This window comes from Mastigoproctus giganteus, chromosome 3 (genome assembly GCF_048544385.1).
Source record: "Mastigoproctus giganteus isolate SK-2022 chromosome 3, ASM4854438v1, whole genome shotgun sequence".
NCBI classification, from domain to species: Eukaryota; Metazoa; Arthropoda; class Arachnida; order Uropygi; family Thelyphonidae; genus Mastigoproctus; species Mastigoproctus giganteus.
The window spans coordinates 9,953,421-9,977,018 of record NC_143577.1 but is presented as its reverse complement, the minus strand read 5'-3'; the positions used below and the strand labels follow the sequence as shown (position 1 = coordinate 9,977,018).

At 35.7% G+C, this 23,598-nt stretch overlaps 1 protein-coding gene across 1 annotated transcript in view; it reads left to right on the top strand.

Moving 5' to 3' along the window:
- Positions 1-23,598, top strand: part of LOC150087659 (protein crumbs-like) — a 207,835-nt gene that overhangs the window by 75,352 nt on the left and 108,885 nt on the right. The window contains exons 2-4 of the mRNA XM_090369851.1: positions 9,419-9,982; positions 19,490-19,618; positions 22,351-22,575. Coding sequence (XP_090225977.1) covers positions 9,419-9,982; positions 19,490-19,618; positions 22,351-22,575 — 918 coding nt within the window. The remainder of the gene's footprint in view (positions 1-9,418; positions 9,983-19,489; positions 19,619-22,350; positions 22,576-23,598) is intronic.

Below are 23,598 nucleotides of genomic sequence, written 5' to 3'. Positions count from 1 at the left end.
ATTATCAGTTTCGTATTTGTTACCGTAAAGTACTGATAGGCTTTCCCTCCCCAACTCCTAATTCTGAACAAGAACTGGTTAATTCGCTAACTTCAATGAGTTCATAGACTTTACTGTCATTTTTATTAAAACAGTCATTATGAAAGTTTTGTGAAAACTACTGTACTTCCGTTTACCACCAGATCCATCTTATCTACAGATAAATTGTCACTATTCAAGGTGTTGTCTTTTCATACTTGTGTTATTTGAACGAACTTTGGTGTTGTTTGATTAAATTTAACGACAGAAGTGTGATTAGTAGGCATGAAAAAACATGACGCGTAATGGCATTTGCTCTCTAATCTCAGATTGGAATGCTGTGCATTCTCTCTCTCTCTCTCTCTCTGATTACACCGAAGTTAAAATTCACAGGATCAAAGCAATGCTCGAGTTAAACTGATTTTTGAAAAACAAAAATAACAATAAAAGTGAAATTTTTTATAATTGTAGTGCGAAGCCCAAAGAACTGAATCTGTCTTGTAAAGGTTGCCATATCCGGTGTGTAATACAAATCCATGACCTGGAGGTGAAAAGTCATCCGGTCGAATAGCAAGATCAGGAGGCGCATGTGCAGGGAAGCGTGTGTAATTGAAGCAAACGATACCGTGGTAGTTATGTAAGGCTGCAGCGCGTACAGTTGGAAAGTATTGTATACCGATTAGCACTTCAGAAATTTTTTAAATGGAAACACCTGCGATTGCACAACCGTTGGGACTATCCTCCCTTTGATTAAACGATACATGTCACTGTTAAAATTTTAGCAGCTAACTACTCGTACGAGCACACTTGTAATTAATCGGTAGCATCCGAATATCAGAAACTGATGACAGTTGGTGTCTGATGTTTTGTTTTATATACGTTGGATAATCTTTTGCCAAAAATAAAAATCTTATTTTTGTTTCCAAATATTAGCGTTCTAGTTGTTAATAGTTTACATTTCTAGTACTGGCTTGAACGTGAACTATACTGGAGTCTTGTCAGTGAATCGTTTAATGTTATAATTTTATTTACATGAATACGCACTCACTGGTCAGAAAATCTGTAGACGTCAACAGATAAACAACAGGCTTGCAAATATGTTGTCACATGATATGATCATAACTTCCTTGATGTCATAAAATTATTGCATGCTTTCCTGGTGCTTCTTAGTCGATTGGGTCGTGGGAAAGACAGGTGATCTTTCCTATTTTCGAAAAGTTTTTGTTGGAGCTCGTCAGAAATCGCAATTGAGAAAACACTTGATGTTTTCTCAATTGCGATTTCTACCGTTAGAAGGTTGTGTTAAGACTTCCATTGGATAGCTTTCTGTCGTATCGAACCTTCTTCGCCCTTCAATGCTTCATTTTAATGACCACACTACTGCAGCTGACATCCTGATAGAAGACTGGTCAAATCTGAGGCTAGACTCCCTCAGACACCTAGTGGAGTCCATGTCACGAAGTGTACGGGCTGTAATTCGGTGATTCCAGAGGGGGGGGGGGGAGGTGGCCTTACTAGATATTATTATTAGCCATATGGTACAAGGAAGGCTTATGCTGTACCAGGCGAGAGGGAGGGGGCGCGCCTCCGTAGCCAGGTGGGAAGGAGCAGCAGTGCGCAGCACACGCTTCTTGATTAGACCGGGGTTCGAGCCCGTCACCACCAAATACGGAGGATGCGGAAAGGTCAGGGAATGACCACCGCATATCCTCGGAGCAATATGGCCTTAGTTGCTAATGCTCCTAAAAACCAAATAACAAACAACAACAACAAACAGCGAGAGAGAGGCAAAAGGGAATCACCAAGAAAGAGGAGAATGATGATATCCAGCTCAGGACCCTGGGTGAGCCAAGCCTTTATGGGCTCACCAGATGTGAGCCTATAAAAGATTCTAATTTTTTGAGAGAGAGAGAGAGAGAGAGAGAACGATTTAATTAATGAGAGAAAATAATAAATAGTAAGGCAAACATCAGAGACAGCATAATTGTATATTCCTCTGCTAGTTGTATAAAACTAAAATGAAAAAAAAATATAAAAATAAAAATTACACCAGTAGTATGGCAAACCAATAGAGCGAAAATAGGTTAAACTAAATATAAAAAATCAAATCAGTGGGGAGGGGGAGAAAGGTAACCAAGACTAAAGGCATTGTAGAAGCAACTCTCCAAATATAATTTAGAAATTCTAAATTAGAAATGAATTTTGAAAACCAATTAAATTAATTTAACCCCTCCCCCCGATGGGCACCAGGTCCGAATTCGTGATATCACTACAATACATATAATATTGTATGATATATATATATATATATATATATATATATATATATATATATATATATATATATATAAAAAGTTGATATAGTCGCATATTCAAACTTTTTTTGCATATTCAGATTTTGTGCTACAGTTCACCAAATGTCGGTGAACAACCGATTTAAAATCTCTCCAAAAGAAAGGAAGGAATGAAGTGGCGTCAAATCTGGCGATTGTGGTTGGCCATTTGATCACAGAATTTGACTCTACAGTTGTCCCTTGTCTTTCTTTCCATATGGCACTGGGAACTTTTCATCAAGGAACCGTTGGTCGTGAAGTGTGGCAGCTCGCCGTTTTGCTCCTAAAACGAATCCATGCATTTTGATAATGTGTGCCATGAAAAACACGTGAGGAATTCCTGCAACATGATCCACATTTCTTTTTCTTTGCCTGTCATCGCAGAATTTATACCCATGTGAGACTCCTGGCAGCATGCCGTGATGGGTATATTGTATCGTATCTTTACGTGCAATAAAGATTAATTAATTATCGAAAAAAATAGGATCTCTGAAGACGTGCATTGTTCAGTCCATATATTGCTTCGTTTGCCCAATATTTTAAGTTACGATTGCTGTTATGGTGATATAAGGCCTCTTCATTAAACTATATTCATTAATTGTAATTTTACAGAAACTATTCACAGCCAGTGAAGCATTTAACGCCATTCCGATTGAATAAGGAACAATTGGTGTCTGATGAAAATGCAGAATCTTGCAGCAGAAAAAGAACACCGGTATCTTTTAGCAACCAAACATTGGCAATTCTCTTTAAAGCTGTATAAGAACGAACAGTAGTGTAAATAATATGCAAATTACTGTAATTTTCTCATAAAATTTCTTCCAGTTTCCGTTTTATCTTAGACAGAGTGCATTTAAAATTGATTATCCAAAATATAACAGACTACCTCTGTATTTTTGGCAGAGCCAAAAATACAGAGGTAGTCGAACCTCGACTACCTCTGTATTTTTCTAGGGTTCTAGGGACGCATTCTAACAAAATGTAATTTTTTTTAGTGGTTTAAAAAATAATTATTTAAATTAAATAAGGTAATAATTATTTCTAAATAAAGAAATAACATTATATAAATATTTTATCAAATATTGAGAATATGCGAATGGGTGGGATTTGGTAGGCAGGGTGATGGATAGATAGGCGAATGGATGGTACAGAATATAACTGAAGCGCAAATTTTGTCTCGCCTAGGGCACAGAAAAGCTACAGTGTCCACTCCCATAGACGATAATGTTGATTACGGTTACATGTTAAAACGCATAGAAAGTGGCGACACCAGTTTCGGACCTAAGAAACGGACCGGAACATTGCGAAGAGTGTGATGGACAATATATCGATTCACCGATTATTAGTATGAAATATTCACAATTAATTATTGTTCCAATACAAAAAAAAAAAAAAAAACTAAAAGAAACCCCAGAAGAATAGCAAATATAAACATAAGTAAAGATATCAGCAAATTTAAATTAACGGCTGTGATAATTGTGTGGTCAACTAAAGGAAGGCCTTTTCCCCTTCTGTTTTTGCTCCCCTACCTTTTTCTTTTATCCCCTTTTTTTCTCCCTTCTTATCAAATAATTATAAATAATTTATAATTTAAATTCTTTTCATTTATTTATTTATTACTTTTGGCATGGCATCCTATGAAATGAACCACTGCATCATTTAGCTGCTAACCATAGACAGTAATAAATTTCTTCTTCTTTTTTTTTTTTTTTTTTGTATACTACACAAAAATACAAAAAATCTGAAATCAATGAAAAATTTGGAATACAATTATCTGTGACTACATTTTGACTGTTTTATTGCTGAGTTAGTTATTTTCTTTAACAAAATTTAGCATTCTTTCATTTAGATCACTATTTATTTGAGTTAGCTTTACAACAAAAAAAGGACAAATTTCACACTTCATAAATTAAAGGAACTTGAATTATAAAGTTTCTCATTACATATGAGAGAGATTTGTATTATATGTAGTCTTCTGTAAATTGAAATAGTAATAGCATCACATGAACTATCCTGTAATATATAATACAACTGTGCTGTAATATATAATAAAAGGCATGTTGATTTAAGTTATAAAATTAAAAGCATGACTAAAGATTTATATGCCCAGTACAAGCAACATAAATTAATAATAATAAAGCACTGTGTCACAGTCTTCAATACAATCCTTTATTTCATAAGCTGTAAAGATGCTATGATATGCTGTTACTGAGAGATAAGCTTTGCTTCCTTTCTTACAACTCTAGCACCAAAATTCCAATAATTTTGATACTGGATTGTAAGAAAGTTACTGATTCCGATAAAGACTCTGAAACATTCTGAAGACTTTCTTGTGGACAGTTCACTAGACTAAAACATGGAGCTGTCATCTTCAACAGTATCAGAACCTTTTTTTTTAAACTATGATGCCAATTCTGAACTTTTTATTTTTTTTATGAAAAGGAAAAGGTATTTTTCATATTTACAATAATCTTCAGGTCTCTGGCTTTCAGAGACATTCGGAAGATTACTTTGGAATGCCTCTAAAAGCCAGAAGAAAACACTTCAGTGATTCACCATACAATAGAATTCCATCCAAATTATGGAGTTGTATCTTATTTGTGGATTTGCCACGTTTTATGTAGTTCAGAATGGTCAGTTAATATTGCTTTGATACAACTGATCTCTAATTAAAAAAAAAAAAAAAAAAAAATCATGACAATTTTTCTCTCTAGCTTTCACAACACACGTTTAACATTTCCCAGTTACATGTGTTTAACATATTTCAAACTTTTAAGGGATTTTGATGCTTGGCTAGACTGGTAAGCCAAGTTCACATTTTTCACTTTTTGTTTTAACATAATTTTCAAGAAAGATTGAATAAACACTTTTTGCATATCATCTTTGTGCTTGTGGTTCCCAATCCACTCAAGGTCAATAAAACATGTTTTATCAAACGTTTTTTTTACAAAATTTTCCTTATGAAATACCATATCAACTTCAGAAAAGAAGATATTTGATACACATCATTGTATTCAACAATTTCTTTGATAGCCATTTCAATCCGTACTCCTCACATTAAAATCTTTAAAATACAAAAACAATTTGTCTATCAAGATATTTTGGGCCTAATAGTAAATCTTTACATGTTTCACAATTGTTGCTCTTTAAAATATTTCTGGCTAGGTAACCTGAGAAATATGTCAGTACATTTTCATCATAAATATCCATAACCTCACTGTACCTGGTTGATTCTTACTCTTTCGCTTTGTCAGTGAGACTTACTGGTTCACTAGCATCCTGGCGAACCAGTTCAAGCAAAGTATCAGTATGGTTTGAGAGGCCAAGAAGAACAGCAGAATCATCTTCACAATTAGATAATGCACTTTGTTTATTCATTGTATGCACAGTTTGTCTTTTTCCTGCATAACTGCTATTTGCTTCCTTAAACAATTCAGCAAAACAGGGAAGAATCCTGGCTTATTAACAATGTTCAACATTAAATGCTTCAGGGTTTTTCTGCTTGGTAAATTGAGTTTCCTTCTCAATAACTTATAAGTACAAGGCTTTGAAGGTAAACATTAAGAGCAAAAGCCTTGTCTATGGCTGACAACCTTCTGCCTTTCAAGCTGCATGCAGATGACAGAATTTAGGGTAAAAGGAATGCATATTGTGGTAAGGCTATCCTTAATGCTGTTGAGCAATAAATTTTTATTCTGCTGAAATTCCAGAACTTTCTTTTTAATCCTGAATGTAACAGATCTCAACATTAAGTTTTTTTGTATTTTGGGTGTTGGCTCATTCTCTGCACTTAACCCAGGTACTTCATGCAAAGTATCACTCAGCAGAGTTGTTTCTGTGTTGGGTAGGCTGAAAAACATGGACTGAACCCCTCACAACAATTGAAGGAGAGACTCAGTATTCGGCCAAGCAAATTTGATAAGGTTTTCCTTTCAGTGCTTGTAAAACACAAATCATAAAAATGAGATCCACACTGTCTAGTATTATTATATAATAATGATGCATAATTAACTTGATGCTGAATACCATCATACTTACCAACTGCTTTCAGTCAGTCAGTAATCCAGAAAAAAAAAAAAAGTCAAAACAAAGGATAATCTAAAAAAAAAAAAATAGTGTGACAGGAATGACATATTTATAGAACTGCACAATTTAGAAGGGAAGAGTAAACCCCAAACCAAACATGTCTTTACAGCTATAAATTTAAATTATTTAATTATTTGATAAATTATTATTATACTCTTTTATTATACTATTTAATTATTATACTCTGATGAGTATAATAAGAAACTATTACGGCCACAGAAGCCGATGCGGCAACAACTACCAAAAAAAAAAAAAAAAAAAAAAATTCAGAATTTCTTGCGACTTCGGTATTTTCAGGTCCGATATAAAAATGCAATCTCTACATCTCACATTCAAGAGGAAGGCATATCACAGGGTTCGATACTTAGTCCAACACTATTCGCAGTTCAAGTTAGCAATATGACACGTAATATCCCAAAAACTGTTGAAATGTACATGTATGCAGACGATCTCACCATCTCCTGTCAGTCCAAAAGTATGAATATCATTGAACGGCAGCTCCAACTAGCCATAACCAAAATAGAATCCTGGACTTCACGGAATGGTTATCGACTGTCAGAAAATAAACGCACTGCCACTCACTTCTGCAAGTTACAGGCTCTCCATCCTGACCCTGAACTAGAAATAAAACTCCAATCTCACTTGTTAATACCGCCAACCGGGCTAGCCAGGTGGGTAAAGTGCCTGCCTGGCAACCTAAAGGTCGCGGGTTCGAATCCCGCCTCGGGCTTGGATCAAAGTACTGCAAAAATCTTGGGAGGTGCATTATGGCCACAGAAGCTGATGTGCCAATAACTGCCAAACAAACAAACAAACAACTTGTTAATACCATTAGATTTCTTGGACTGATATTGGACAGCAAGCTAAACTTCCAAGCTCACATCACTCATTTAAGAACTACTTGTCTAAAGCATATGAATATACTTCGATCAGTCCCATCCATGTTACGGGGAGCTGATCAGTATATCTTACTACACCTGTTCAAGTCCCTAAACCTGTACACACTCACCTTAGATTGCGGTTCTTCAGTACATGACTCTGCTAGGGTAAGCACATTAGAACGGCTGAACGTCATATAGCATGGTGCTTTGAGGACAGCCCTAGGAGCTTTCAGGACTTCTCCGATCCAAAGTCTTTATATTGAAGCGCATGATCCCCCATTACACCTGCGTAGGAAAACACTACTGCTCCACTATGCTGCTAAGATCCAGAGTCTACCATCACACTCCATTTGGGAGTATCTCTATAACACTTAGTGGGAATCGTTCTATGAGAGCAAGCCAAATGAAAATAGACCTGCTTCACTCAGGATTAAAGAGCTTGTTTAGAGTTGGAATGTCAATTTAAATGAAATTTTTCAGGACACAACTGCACCTGTTCCACCTTGGTTTTGTGTGTCTGTCTCTTATGATGTGCACTTTCTCCAGTCTGGGAAAAATATTATACCACCCTGCAATATCAGACAGTTACACTCAGTTCATGCTACTATAAACAACCATGCCTATAAAATTTATACAGATAGTTCCAAAACTGACAAAATGGTAGGTGCTGCTGCAGTTTTTCCTTCATGTACTATTTCAACCACACTACTGCTAGCTTGCAGCGTCTTCACAGCTGAATTATATACCATTAAGTTAGCACTTAGTAAGATTATTGAGCTTTCCATCTCACTTGCCATAATTTACACTGACTCCCTCAGTGCTGTCTCTGCCATAAAGAAGAAGTTCTTGTATTCTCATCTTATCTTGAAACAGATTCATTCCTGACTATTCTGCTGCAGTGTGTCCAATCAGTCGATCAGGTTCTGCTGGATCCCTGGCCGTTCTGGCATTCCTGGAAATGAGTGCTGACTTTGCCACTAAACATCATCAAAGCGCTCTCTCACAATATCCTCAGGTTCCTTACACTGACCATAAGTCTGTCATTCGTAAAGCCTGCTACGATAAATGGTCACAGATCTGGAAAGGTAACATCAACAATAAACTTTACTAGATAAAAGAAGATCGAAAGCTGTGGCTCTCTAGCTTTCGACGAAACAGATGAGAAGAAGTGATATTGGCAAGGCTCAGAATTGGACACACTCACCATAGCCATCTCTTCCTGCTACTGGGAGAAAACCCACCTCAGTGCTCATCCTGTTAGATGCAACTTACTGTTCGTCATTTTCTGGTGGCGTGTCCCTTATATTCAACCATTCGATCTAACACTTTCTGGTCACTCTTAACATTGAACATCTCATCTAATTTATCTGATATCTTAGGAAATGAAGCCAATATACAAGAACTTTTCGTGTATTTAAAACATATTGGCCTGTACAGGAGCCTGTAATTTAACATCTGTAACAATATGTTGCCTGTAAATAAACTGTGAACAGACAATTTGGCCTTAGTAGCCCTTGTGTCGTTAATCCCAATAACAACAACAACACTAAGATATGAAATATTTTGAAGCAAATGGTAGCTTACCAGTGATGCGCCCACCTCTTGGCCTGTACTTCTGGTGGCTCATAAATGGGTTTAACTGCAATCGGTGGTTAATGAGCAAACCCATTTGTAGGTTTACCTAACAGAAACATGTTAAATTTGGGTACATAATGTTTTACGTGTGCTGCTGCACCCAAGTATGTTGGAAAGGTCCAAAAGTCTTTCAAGGCAGAACAAAGTTTAACATAAACCACAGTTAACATTTTGCCTGTTGTTTTGGTCTTAAAATGTAACCAAAAAACCAAGGATAAACTTTAAGTATTGACAATTGCAGGATGTAGAATTAGGTGATGAAAATCTATAGATTTAAAACTGTACGGTGTTGATACATTTGATATGCCAAGGCTAACGACTATTGTAAAAGTGTTAAATTTTTTTTTTTTATGCGGAACTTGTACATTTTTATTCCAGTTTCCTATTCAAATATAATTTAAATTTTTAAAAAAATTAAACAATGTAAAATAGTTACAATATATTTATGAATTTATTTTTTTCTAGTGACAGACATGGTTTGGCTGCTTCTCTTGTCTCAAGTGCTATTCCTTCGTCCGGTTGTCGCACGGAGTTCAGAAGTTTATTTTAATGGGTCTTCGTATCTAGTACTGCAAAGTAGTCTTTCTGTTCGTGAAAGGATATTTTTTAGTTTTAGGACTTGTGCTTATGGACAGCTTCTTTATCAAGAAGGAACAAGTGGTGATTATTTAGCATTCTCATTGTTACCTTCAGGGGAAATTGAGTTACGATGGAAAGTTCAAGGAAGGGAAGAATCTGTCAGACATGGAACGGGGTTAGCAAATAATCAGTGGCATAACGTTGACTTAATGTACCATTTAGGAAATATAACCATAAGTGTGGATGAACAAGAAATTATTGTTTCTAATAATTTTTTTAGGAGTGAACTCTTAAACATCAGTTTAGAAAGTAACAGTCCAAATGTGTTTGTTGGAAGGCAGTTCACAGGCTGTCTGTTAGAAGGAGCTGGAGTTGTACTTAGTTCATCTTCTGTTCATTCATTTGATGCTATATGGACAAAATGTCCCCTTCCAAATACAGGAGGATGTGGTAAGTGTTCTACTTATTATTCATTAAAATCTTTTTATTGGTCTTTTACTGTGGTCTGAATATGCAAGCCAGATCTAATATCAATAACCACAGGTCATTTTATGAAGCATTTATTTCTTTAAAAGAGAGACACCACTATGAAAGCCAATTTCTAGACTTTCTGATCTCTCATCAGATTGCTAATATCCTTTTTAAATTATATAGCATCACTCCTAAGTGATGCTATACAATTTAAAAAATATTAGCAACATTGCAATACATTTAAAAATCTGAGGCAGATTTTAGGCTTGACTCAGGCACCATCATGGTGCCTGAGATTTTTTAAATGTATAGTGATACTAATTGCTCTTGCCTTTTCATCATTAGCTGCTGGGTGGGTGGCCTCTATTAGCAAACATATGCCAAGCTGTGAATAACATATTTTGTCAGTGGCTTGGAGTGACCAGGACACCATTCTGGTCCATCGTATGCATTGGTAATGTCACGTATGTACTTGATTATTAAAAATAAGGTACAATGGAAGCTGGTTGTTGTGATCACTTCAGAACTCAGCTAAACTGATAACAATAGCTGATGGAACAATAATGCAGCTGTTCAGCATTGTTTATTGATGCAGAACAGAAATTGTGCATAAAAAGTAGAAATGGACAGAAAGCATTAGCATTAGCATTAGTAGAGGCATTTGATGCAAGAAAGCAAGCTTATGCAGCATCAGCCAAAAAAAAAAAAAAAAAAAACCCACTTCCACTTCATCCCTCTGTTCGTTCAAAATACCTGTCCAGCTGAGCCTTAAACTTATTTAGGCTATCAACCTCCACCACAAGGGATGGCAGTCTGTTCCACCAACCAACCACCCGCTGGCTAAAGGCAAATTTCCGCACGTCTATCCTACATCTGTCTTTCCTCAATTTGAATTTATGCCCTCTCAGGTGATTTTTCTGAGCTAGAGGAAGAATCCCATCAGCATTGAGCATGCTTAAACCATTCAAGGCTTTATACACCTCTATCAGATCACCTCGCTGGTGCCTAGTCTCCAGACACTGTAATTTGCAAAACTTAAGCCTTTCCTCGTAAGAGCACCCCTTTGTTCCATTCACTAATCTTGTTGCCCTTCTCTGTACTCGTTCCAGCAGCTCTACATCCTTCTTGAAATGAGGCCTCCAGACCTGTATACAGTACTCTAGGTGTGGCCTGACCATTGCCTTATACAATGGAATAATCACCTCCTTATCCCTGCTGGAAAAATTCCTGTATATCATTGACAATACTCCATGAGCTACTCTTGCAGCCCGTCTGCACTGCTCAGAGAACTTCATATCTGCCTGCACAATCACCCCCAAGTCCCTTTCATTCTCTACCACTGTCAGTGTAGTACCACAGAGTTGATACGTTGCCCTGGGGTTGCTGTTTCCCATGTGTAGTACTTTACATTTGTCAATGTTAAACTTCATTTGCCACCTCTCAGCCCATCTGCTCAACCTTTCCAGATCCTGTTGCAGCAGCATAGTGTCAGTAGTGTCCTTGACAACCCTGCCAACCTTTGTATCATCTGCAAACTTGGACATTAAGCTTGATATACCATCATCAATATCATTTATAAATACAGAAAACAATAATGGACCCAACACTGAGCCCTGAGGGATTCCACTAATAACATTAGTCCACGATGAGCAGTGTCCATTGATTACCACTCTCTGTCTTCTCCCACTCAACCACCCCTTTATCCATAGCAGCAATTTGCCTCCAATGTCACACTGCTCCAATTTGTGTAGCAGTCTTCCATGTGCAACAGTATCAAAAGCCTTTCTAAGATCCAAGTATATAATATCAAAGTTATTCCCTGCATCCAGTTCTTTTGTGACTGCATCATAGTATCCAATCAAGTTGGTCAGGCAAGACTTCCCCTTAACAAAACCATGCTGTGTCTGAGCTATAACTGAAGTCTTGTCTAAATGATCCTGCAGTGCTTCTTTAACCAGTGCCTCCATTAATTTTCCTGGAACAGAAGTTAAGCTCACAGGTCTATAGTTACTTGTGTCAGCCTTTGATCCTCCTTTGTGAATTGGGGTCACATTTGCACATTTCCAGTCTATGGGTACCTCCCCTGAGTCCAAGGAAGCTCTCATAATTATGGCTAAGGGTTTGCTTACTTCCTTTGCTGCCTCCTGTAATATAACTGGATAGATCCCATCCACCCCGGGTGCCTTTCTTGTGTTTATCTTCAACAGTTTCTCCTCCACTTTACTCCCAGTTATTTCAAGATTCTGTAGCTTACTGCTAGAGTTGAATACACCTCTGGCATTCCCCTTGCTGAATAACTCCTCATGTGTGAATGTCGATGCAAAATATTCATTTTGTTTGTTAGCTACCTGAGCAGGATCATCAACAGTTGACCCATCAATATCAAGTGGACCAATCTGATTCATCCCCTTCCTTCTAGAGTTTACATAAGTAAAGAACTCTTTGCTGTTTTTCTTTGCATCCCTTGCCAAGGATTTCTCGTAATCTGCCTTCGCCTTCCTAACCTCCTTTGTAACTTGGTTGCATATCAACTTGTATCTATCATAGGCTTCTGTGTCATGTGTTAATTTGTAAGTATCCCATGCATTTTTCTTCTCTGCCATATGCCTCATTAGTTCATCTGACATCCATTTTGGCCTAAACCTTGAACAATATTTCTTAGTTGGTATGTAAAGCCTAGTAGCTTCCAAGATATGTTCTTTGAATGCTTCCCATTTTGAATTTGCTGTTGGTAACATCATCAGTTGGTCCCACTGTATAGAATTTAAATACTGTCTCAGTCCATCGTAGTCGCCTTTACGGAAGCAATAACCCTTCCCTTTACCCCTAATGGTAGTTACCTCTTTCAGTAAATCCCACTTCAGCACACTGTGATCACTGCCACCTAGTGGTTCATTTATCTGCAGATTCTTAATGCATGAAGAATCACTGCTGATAATCAAATCAAGATTATTACTCCCTCTAGTTGCCTCCTGAACATGCTGATGTAGAAAACAATCATCCAATAAATCCACAAAAGCCCTGCTAGTGTGTGAGTAACCAGCCCCCAAATTCCAGTCAATATCTGGGAAATTAAAATCTCCCATTATAAGACTCTCTGATTTACTGGCCCACTCTATTTCCCTGTACAGTTCCTTATTATACTCATCAGAGTCATTAGGCCTATAGCACACTCCTACTCTCAATTTTGATCTCCCAATGCTTATGTCACACCAAACTGACTCAACACTGCACTGTCCAGCAATGTCGACTGGCTTCACTTCCTTAGTTTTTATGTGTTTCTTAACTAATAGCATAACCCCTCCCCCCTTCCTATCCTGTCTATCCTTTCTGTAGACGTTGTACTCCCCAAATTGCAGTTCTGCATCCCTTATATCTGTGTGACACCACGTCTCTGATATCCCAACAATATCTGCCTTTGATGTTTTGAGCAATACCTCAAATTCATCAAATTTATTTACTAAACTCCAACATTGGTGTACACGCAAGTATACCTGCACCTGTTTCTATTCTTAGCTACCCTAACACAACCCAAGTGTTTATTTGTACCGCAATGGCTCCCAGCAGTCTCTGAAATACCATGCATCTTGTTTTTCAGGCTTCTGCTCATTCTAATAGAAGCAGTGCAAGAATCTCTTTCACCTCTGCCAGTGGCTACTGTCAATCTATTGGTCTTTGTCTCCCCCCCAAGCTAGCAGTTTTCCGACCCACCTAACACTGCCTCGATAGCATCAGCAAATATTCTTGCACCCTTTCTATTTAAGTGTATCCCATCCCTGTAGAAGCAATCTCTCCTGTTAACAAGTACAGTCCAGGCTGAAAAAAATTCTACCCCTTGAGCCTTGCACAAGCTTTCCAGGGCCGAATTGATCGACAAGGCTCTCATCATATACTCCCTCCTATCGTGTCTGGGCAGAATTGCAGACACTTTCAAATTCAACCCTAATTCTCGGCTTTTGTTCAACAGTGACCTGTACTTGTAATTCTGCCGGTCTCCTACTCTTAATATTATTAGTGCCAACGTGTACAACTATATCACCTTTTGTGCCCTTAAAAGATGATATTCGCTCTACAACATCATCAACCTTTGCCCCTGGCAGACATACCCTGGTCCTGTTCCACCTATCTTTTTTACAAAGCATGTTCCCCGTTTCCCTGACAATAGAGTCACCAACAACTACTAGTTCCTTCGGGACCAGCGCATTCTGCCTTGGGGGTTGTCTCTGAAAGAAACATTAAAATCAAGGAATAAAAAATATTTTAGTCTGACTTTACTATTTCTTTGAGAAATTTAGTAATCATTAAAAATGAAACTATAATAACGTTTCTGAAATACGCTAAGGGCTTTAGCCTCAGGCTGCAAGAGATGTAGACAACGCACAAGTTAGTGCAAATGCATCATATTAGTACACAGCTAAACTCTGAATTAGCAAAAATGTGTAAAGGCGGCATCATTTAAGTTATATCTCATATTGTGAATACCTTCACAATGAGTTGCCATGATATTGCACTACTTCGAATAAGTAATGCTTTACCAAAGGAGAAGACTTTTGTTACTTATTCTCAGCGGATACCACCACCCAGATGGCACCATTTCAGGGCTTGGCCCTTCTTCGGTGGGTGGGTAGGTATCCTAGTGATGCAATGATGACAAAACAGTTATGAAGTATAATTCCACAATATGAGAGATGCTTGATGGTGTATAATATAAATTAAGACTGAAATATGTTAAGGGCTTTAGCCTCAGGCTGCGAGAGATTTAGACAACGTACAAATTAGTGCTTTATAATGTTTCTGGAAATCCATATAAACCATTAAAAACAAATAAAGAAAATATTAAAGTCAAGGATTAGAAGATAATGATGATAAAACAAAGAAAATATTAAAGTCAAGGATTAGAAGATAAAAAATGATGATAAAACAAAAAAAAAAAAGATGAAAATAATGGTAAAACAATAACAGAATTATTAAAAAAAACAGTAAAAATAATAAAAAAAAAATGGTAAAAACGATAAATAATGGTAAAAAACAATAAAAAATATGATAAAAACAATAAAAAATATGGTAAAAACAACAAAAAATGCAGTAAAGTGGATAAAAAAGTAAGTGATGATAAAAAAAGGTTAAAGGATAATGATAAAAATGATAACAAAAACTGAAGCTCTGATAACAATAAACATTTTTTATTGAGTGAAACTTCATAAAAGTTATACAATTATGTGAATGATAGTATTGTCTGTGCTCAAAATAAGCTATGCACTGTGTATGATTAATGGCTTTTCCATTTCATAAAATTTTCTGTTTTTATCACTAATTTTGTCTAAATTAGTGATAAAACATGGTGTATGGAAATAAAATTTACTTCCAAATTTCCCCAATACATTATGGAATTTATTAAAAATAAATGTCAACTGTTATGAATCTGCTAGTCGTGAATACTAAATGCTTTTGTAGCTTGAGCTGAAATATGAATTACATATTTAGACTACCAGGTAACTTTTGACTGTGTGGACATTAAAATGAACCAATTTAATCTACCTTTGTGAAAATCATTTCCTCATCAACAGAATCATTTATGTGCTCATTGTATTGTTCTTTCATAAAAGAACTCTGCAACCAACAGTGGGTAAGAGGTGCATCAGGCTCCTGTTAACAGTGATTCTGTTATCCATTATTCTTGACAGAAATGATATTTCATGTTAACTGGATGATTTGAAGAAGATATGCCCAGTGAACAAGAGAAGTTAAAAAAAAAAAAAAAAAATTTCTTACCAGTAAAAATACTAAGAAACAAGTATAGCTTTGACTTAAATACTTTGACAAATCAATTCTGGAATTAATTAAAAAAAAAAAATTCTTTCTTAAAACGTGACTTTTTTAAGAAAGCTATCAAGTATAATCCTCCTTAATATCCTTTTTAATATCTTTATGTTCTTTTCAATCCTAAAAATGAGTTATTCATTCATTTAGATAAAACAGATTATTTAGAAAAAATTGTGTAGGATAAAGCAGTGCATATATATATTTACTATAGAAATTAGGCCAAGGCTTGCAGCTTTAGCTTCTGAAAGGAAAGAAAAGTTGTAAAATAACAAGGTATTCTCCATAGAAATAAAACATGCTTTAACCCACTTTAATAAACAAAGACTATTACAAAGAAAGGAAAGATGTGTGTGTGGGGGGGGGGCAGGTGATGTTATATAATTTTTTTCTTATTTCATTTTGCCAGTAATATTAAAATACTAATACCAAAATTTAATGTTAAGTGTTTTCACACAATTTCAGGTTCTTAGCAATCTTATCAGCAAAAAAAAAAAAAAAAAAACACCATAATTTGTACATCCACCTCTAATAGTTTATTTTATCCTTCTTCAAATTATCCCCTCCACAACACTAGCTGGAAGTTTGTACCAACAGTCAATTACTCTCTGGCTGAAAGCAAATTTTCACATACAGTATCTAGCCAGTAACCATCCTTTTTAAATTTAAATGTGTCCTTATGTGTATCATCCAAGAAGGAGCAAGGATGCTATCAGAATTTAATTTACTCAGTCCATTTAAAGACTTAAGCACTTCAGTCAGGTTTCCTCACATTCACTCAGAGAACAGAAGTCTCCCTCGTTAAGAATACCCTTTTGTGTTCCTTATTACTGACCTTGGATATCCCCTTCACCCATTTCAACAGATCCACGTCCTTCCTAAAATGAAGCTTCCAGACCTGTGTGCAGTATTCAAGGTGCAGCCTGACAGTTGTCTTGTGCAGTGGAATAATCAACTCTTCATCCCTGCTGCAAAATTTCTGTATATCATTGACAGAATCCTATAAGTTGTCGTAGCAGTTTGTGGGTGTGCACTGCTTAAGAGAATTTCATATTATTATTCTGTACAATTACGTCTGCCAGCATAGAATCTGTGTGGTGTGAGTTAGTTGGAAGGAAAGGAATAATGAGTGGAAGTAATTTATAGACCAGAAAATTGTAATATGATGAGAGTCATTTTTTTAAAATACAGTTTGTTGTCAACTTACGACCGACTTTTGTTCTGACTGACAGGTTGTAAGTCGATCTGGTCATATGTCGGCCATATATTTATTAACAGTATTTTTTAACCTTTCTAATCTTTTTATCATCTTTTATTTTTCATTTTAAATACAGTAATGTTTTTATCTTTTACTTAGCAATACGGTACATACCTTCGTTTCTACGCCTAGGCTATCTCTCTCTCTATGAGGTTAAATTCAAACTTTCTCTACATTTTAATTGGTTTATTATTCATACTGTTTATAAAAATACAAAACTACAATCTATAATTATATTGTACATAATGCGAAAAATAATACTGTACATAATATACTGTAAACACAAAAATACAATCTAAAATTAATGTAAAAATTAATACAAATGAAATTTGCAAAATAAATTTTTAATCTTTGCTTGTGCTGGGTTGTGGATTGTCAGGGTCATGTTCTTGGGTTGAGGTAGGAGATGTTTTCTTGATGAGGAACATGCTGAGCTTTGTTTGAACAGTTTGTTTCTTTTTTTCTTCATATATCTCACGATAGCAACACACAGTATCTTGAATGATATGTTCAACCTTTGTAAATTGTTCGACATTAGGGTCCATTGCTTTGAAACTGGCAAGAGTTTTATTCGGTTGCGAAAAAGAATCTGATAAACCCTTTGCAGTGAATTTCTTTTCTGGCTCCTCTTCTTTCTCTTCTTCCTCTCTCGCTTTTTCTTGTGCCACTCTTTGTATTTCCAATTCAATCAACTCTTCATCCGAAAGTTCTTTTGTCTCACAATCTAGCAACTCCTCTACGTCTTCTATTTCACATTCTAATTTAAGATTTTTTTGCAAGTTTAACTATTTTTTCTGTAATCACTTCCAGCTCCTCTCCTTTTTTCAGATCCTTCAAATGTATTATTCACATAACATTTTAGACACTTTTTCCAAATTCCCGACATACAATTCTTTGTTACACATTCCCATGCGGTCGAAATATTCTTGATACATTGAATAATGTTGTACTGCTTCCAAAAGTCTCACAAATATAAATCAGCATCAAAATCTATCGCTTCGATGGCTCGTGTGAATGTCGTTCTGAGATAGTGAGCCTTGAATGCTGAAATAGCACCCTGATCCATGGGTTGAATAAGAGTGGTTGTGTTAGGTGGCATAAAACCATTCTAACATCATGATGAAGGTTGTCCAGATGAGGGGGGTGGCCAGGGGCATTGTCCAATAAAATAAAATTTTATTTCAATAAAATCTTGAAAGGGATACTACCTCTCTCCACACAATATTCACGAGCCTGGGGAATGAAGCAGTTCATGAACCAGTCTTTGAACAGTGCTTGAGTCATCCAAGCCTTAGGAACGGTAGTAAATGGACAGTGTGTGCCTTGATGTGCTTAAATGCACGAGGGTTTTCTGAATGATAAATGAGAAAAGGCTTCACCTTAAAACCTGCGACATTCCCACCAAGCAACAAAGTTAACCGGTCCTTAAAAGCTTTGAATCCTGGCATCCTTTTTGCTTCTTGGTATATGTACATATGATTAGGCATGCATTTCCATTGCAAGCCAGTTTCATCTACATTGAATATTTGTTCCGGTAGATAACCTTCTTCTTTGATTAAAGAGTCGAAACTATCAACAAATTTTTTGGCTCCATCTTCATCTGCACTTCCTGCTTCTCCTGTGACATGTACATTATGCAAAGCAAATCTTTTTTTAAAACGCTTAAACCATCCAGTACTAGCCTGAAAATCTTTTGCGTAATTGTCTCTAGTGCGTGATTTTAAACTCTGAAACAAACTTCTAGCCTTTGCTTGCATTGTGTGAAGGCTCATGGGTGTATTTTTTTGTATTAAATCTTCCATCCACATACACAACAATTTCTCTTCTCCATTTCATGTATGGGTCTCTGTCATTGTTTGGTTAAAATTGTAGACTTAATAGGTGCAGAACCTTTCACAGCTTTCCGAATTCTTTCTTTGTCCTTAAGTATCATTGATACCGTGGAATGTGGTAACTTCAAGTCACGTGCTATCGTATTCACTTTCTTTCCACCTTCATACTGCTGGATAACTTTCATTTTACACTAAATCAATAGTTTTCCTTGACTTCTTAGCTGGCATATATGTAGATGAAGGCATTTTCCTTTTACTAAACATTTTATAGGTATTTCAGTAGAATTTTCATTAATACACCACACACAACAGATGCTTGAAAGTGACTGAGTGTATGTGCCTGGTGGTGTCCTCAGGCCTCCCGTTATCAATGTGCCTGCTCACCTGTGTTATGGGTGTCTTCAGTAGTGACTTCCTGATTTATTATTCATTTATTTACTATATTTTTTTTTTGTGGTTGTAAGTGCAGCCAGTTGTAAGTTGCATAGGTCGTAAGTTGACGACCAAGTGTATTTGACTTTGATATATGATTATAAATTTAATTTTTAATTTAAACCATTCCAATTTCTCTTTTAGATGGGTATTTAGACAATCATTGTTTCAGTATGCCTTGTCTCAACTATGGAAGATGCACTTCTTTGACAGACGGATATTATTGCCAATGTACTACTCGGTATTCTGGGAGAAATTGCCAGAATGACAATGGTAAGAGAATTAGATAGATGTTTTGATGTAAATATAGAATTTAATTGATAATTGCAATAATTATAGTGTCCTAGTACCAAGTGTCTGAATCTATTTGCATTATGCCTTGTGTACAAGTACACATTGTATAAGAAGAAAACTCCTTTATTGAGAGTCGTGTTTAGCTGTACCTCCTTTTCTGATTTGCAAAGATTTGTGTTTCTTTTCTGAAGAAACACAAACCTTTTTGTTCCAAGTAAATCTTGTTTAAATTTTGGGAGGTACCTCTCCTCTTGACATGAATATCAACAAAGGTGGAAATTCATGTCAAGTGAAATTAGTAATCTATTTTCCTTTAACCATATATAATACATTGTTTAACTATAATACACTCTTTAAAGCTAGGTAGATGTGTGCTGAACGCAGCATAAACCAGTGAGGAAGAACACAACACAAAACTAATATACAAAGTTACTTGCATCTTAATAATCTATCAGTCTTTCGAGCTTTTCACACAAAATAGTTTGTGTTCCATTTTCTTTAAAACAATAAACATTATCTAATTTATGGCCAAAATTATTTATTTTTCTGTTTAAGCAACACAGTTTATTCCACTGAATTATATTTCATTAAATATTACTGACTGCTCCATTATACTGAAATTTGCTGTTCTGTTTGGAAAAACATGGCTTTTCAGTATAACGTAGCATCACTGCTGTACACACACACATTTAATTTTCTCTCTCTCTCTCTCTCTCTCTCTCTCTCTCTCCTAGCATTCAGCAGAAGATTCACTTCCTCCGAGAACGTGAATATGATATCCGCTTCTGCTGGATTCCCAGCCACATTGGGATTAAGGGAAATGATTTGGCTGACAATGCAGCCAAATCAGCAGTTCCCAATAATAATCGCTGCCTGTCAGTCCCTTATACAGACTGCAGGCGAATAATACACGAAAAGATACACTCCCAATGGCAGGATTCGTGGAATAGACAGACTGCGAATAAATTATATCTTATAAAGCCTTTAATTGAACCGTGGCAGTCTAGTCTGCGCAGGAATCGTAAAGAGGAAGTTGTTCTCGCCCGGACCCGCATAGGACATAGTCATTTGACTCATTCGTTTTTGCTGAGGGCTGATGACCCCCCTATGTGTGAGTCCTGTGGCACAATTTTATCAATTAGACACATTTTAGTTGACTGTCCAGATTTTAGCAATATCCGTTTTACCGCTTTTAACCATCTGACTGAGCCGTATACACTCAGTCAGATTTTATCTGACAATGACAATGTGTCTGCTATTTTTAGCTTTTTGAAAGCAATAAACGTTTTTAATCGTATTTAAAATTCATGTTATTATTATTTCGTTTATTGATTTATCATTGTAATTAGATCTGGACACGGTGGCCTAATTAATTAGGTCACTGAGATGTTAAATTTTTATATATTACCTGGTCTTGGCGCATTATAGCCTTAGATGCTAATGCGCCAATAAAACCAAACCAAACCAAACCAAACTCTCTCTCGTTTACACTCATCTGCAGTTCTAGTAGCACTAAAGTAGCCAAACAGGAACTGCTGCAGTCCTGGTCCTCCAGAGTACTTGAGCAACAAAGCTTAAATGGCATTTCATTATGAAGGTAAACAAACTGCATAGAATGATAAATTGATGAATCTTTTCATTAAGGAATAACTAATCAGATTATTTTACCCTCTACAAGGATCATAGTAAGTAATAATGTTAATTGGTAATCTATTTTCCTTTAACCGTTAAACAATGTATTATTGTTTAACTATAATACACTCTTTAAAGCTAGGTAGATGTGTGCTGAATGCAGCATAAACCAGTGAGGAAGAACACGACGCAATACTAATATACAAAGTTACTTGCAATATGGAGTTTTTAAATATAGTATGTTCAAATTAAAAGTTAATCAAAAAGCCTACTAGGTATGTTATTAAATCCCATTGCATAACAGTTCCTGCATGCCTTCCACATTAGTTGTAATATTTTTGATCTTGTTATACAGATTTTCCAAGAATGAGGAAAACACGTTTCCTTATTTTTTAATTATAATTTAATTTATCCAAATAACAATTTGGATAAATTAAATAAAAATAAATTATACAAAATTAAGGTGAATCATATAAAATAATAATGCAACGTTAATACAAAGCTGAATGTTTATGCAAATTTACCAGGTTTCCTGGAATAAATTCTAGGCATTTTTGTCTCAAATGAAGGTTCTGTGATATTTTCATGCATTGTTTTGTACTACCTTCCCTAGTATCTTCTTTCTTCTTTCCATTTCTTTTCTCTTGGTGGAATCTCTCTCTCTCTCTCTCTCTCTCTCTCTCTCTCTCTCTCTCTCTCTCTCTCTCTCTCTCTCTCTCTCTCGGTGGCCACAGATGCCAATGTGCCTAATAAATCTCCAACCAAACTCTCTCGGAGTAATGAATGGGCAATGGTGGATGCATAGAAACCAAATGTTCTTGGTTCGTGCAAAAAAAGTCGTTGCTTTTTTCTGATTTTTTTTGTTAAAAAATAAGTAAATTGAATTATTTCTATTTACTAATGTAACACACTGTGTACATTAACTAATTTTTTTATTGAAATTTTATGTACAAATCCTAAATGCTAAATTTGTTAATTATAACAGCTAAATAACACTTTTTTACAGTAATTTTATAAATATAGAGATTGTAAGCTTAATAACAAATATATGCTATTTCATAATAAAAGATATTTTATAGGTCCATTATGTGAAAAAGTCCAGTTTAACCAGTGCCAGAACAGTGGAATTTGCCAAGAGGACAAAACTGGAAATTTTACCACGTGTGCTTGTCCAGCAAATTATACTGGAGTATACTGCGAAATTATGACTGATACATCTCTTTGTTTGGAGCAACCATGTCTTAATGGTGGTAGTTGCCATATAAACCAGTTTCAAAATGGCTATGTCTGTACTTGTAAAGAAGGTAAGTGTTACTCTTAAAGGTGAAGTTGTCCTAGCAGATAATGTGCTGCAACAATGTGTGTTAATGGAATAGTCATATTTTGAATAATATAAGAGCCATCGTCATTAATATAGTTTGAATAATTTTAATACTTTAGGAAATTTTACATAAACTGCTGTACCACATAAAAGTTTTGTAAATGGCCCCTTAAGATGAGAGCTGATGCAAATATATTCCAAAACAATTGAGGCCTCTGTCCAATAATTTTCATTTAATTAACTTTGTTCACACCAATATTAAAGAAATCTGCACTTTGTGCATATAATCTGTTGCAAGAAGCTTGTTGAACCTCTTTTCAGCCATTGCTCTAAAAGGTAGAGTTAAAATCAAATGGAGAAAAGTTAGGCTATATAGTGTATGCTTCAGGACATTTCACCTAAAACTTTCCCACAGCTGCTGTGTCTTACATCCTGTGTGAGCTCTGACATTATGGTGGAAAAGATGAATTTCCCGAGTAAGCATTCTCTTCCAGTCTAATTGTATTGTAAAACCTTCAAAGTGTTTAAAGATATACATTGGCCAAGTTCTGTGTCCACAAAATCCATCAGTTGTAGTTAGTTTGTTTCTGTTGCATGAGACCTTTATTTCTGGCCTGAAGTGTTTAACACCAGGAATGATATTATGCAGAAAATCACCTCCTCTTTGCCCTGCATAGTGGCTTTGCCTTATGTTCCTTATATCAAGGTTCAGCTAATGCTATTATACTAGCTAATGCTATTATACTAGCATTCAAAATTCAGTTTACTGATAACTCTCAGTAAAGTTAACAATGTGCAAGTAAAAGTTGTTAACTTCACCAGTATCCCAAATTCAGTTTGCTAATATAGTATCAGTAAAGTTAACTTGCAAATACAGTTTAAAAAAGTTTGTATAGTAATGCTGATAATATTGTTAATAAAATCAGTGAATTTGGGATGCTTGTTAGGTCTGTGAATACTGGTGTAATAGGATTAAACAATTATTTTATTATACATTTTGAACCTG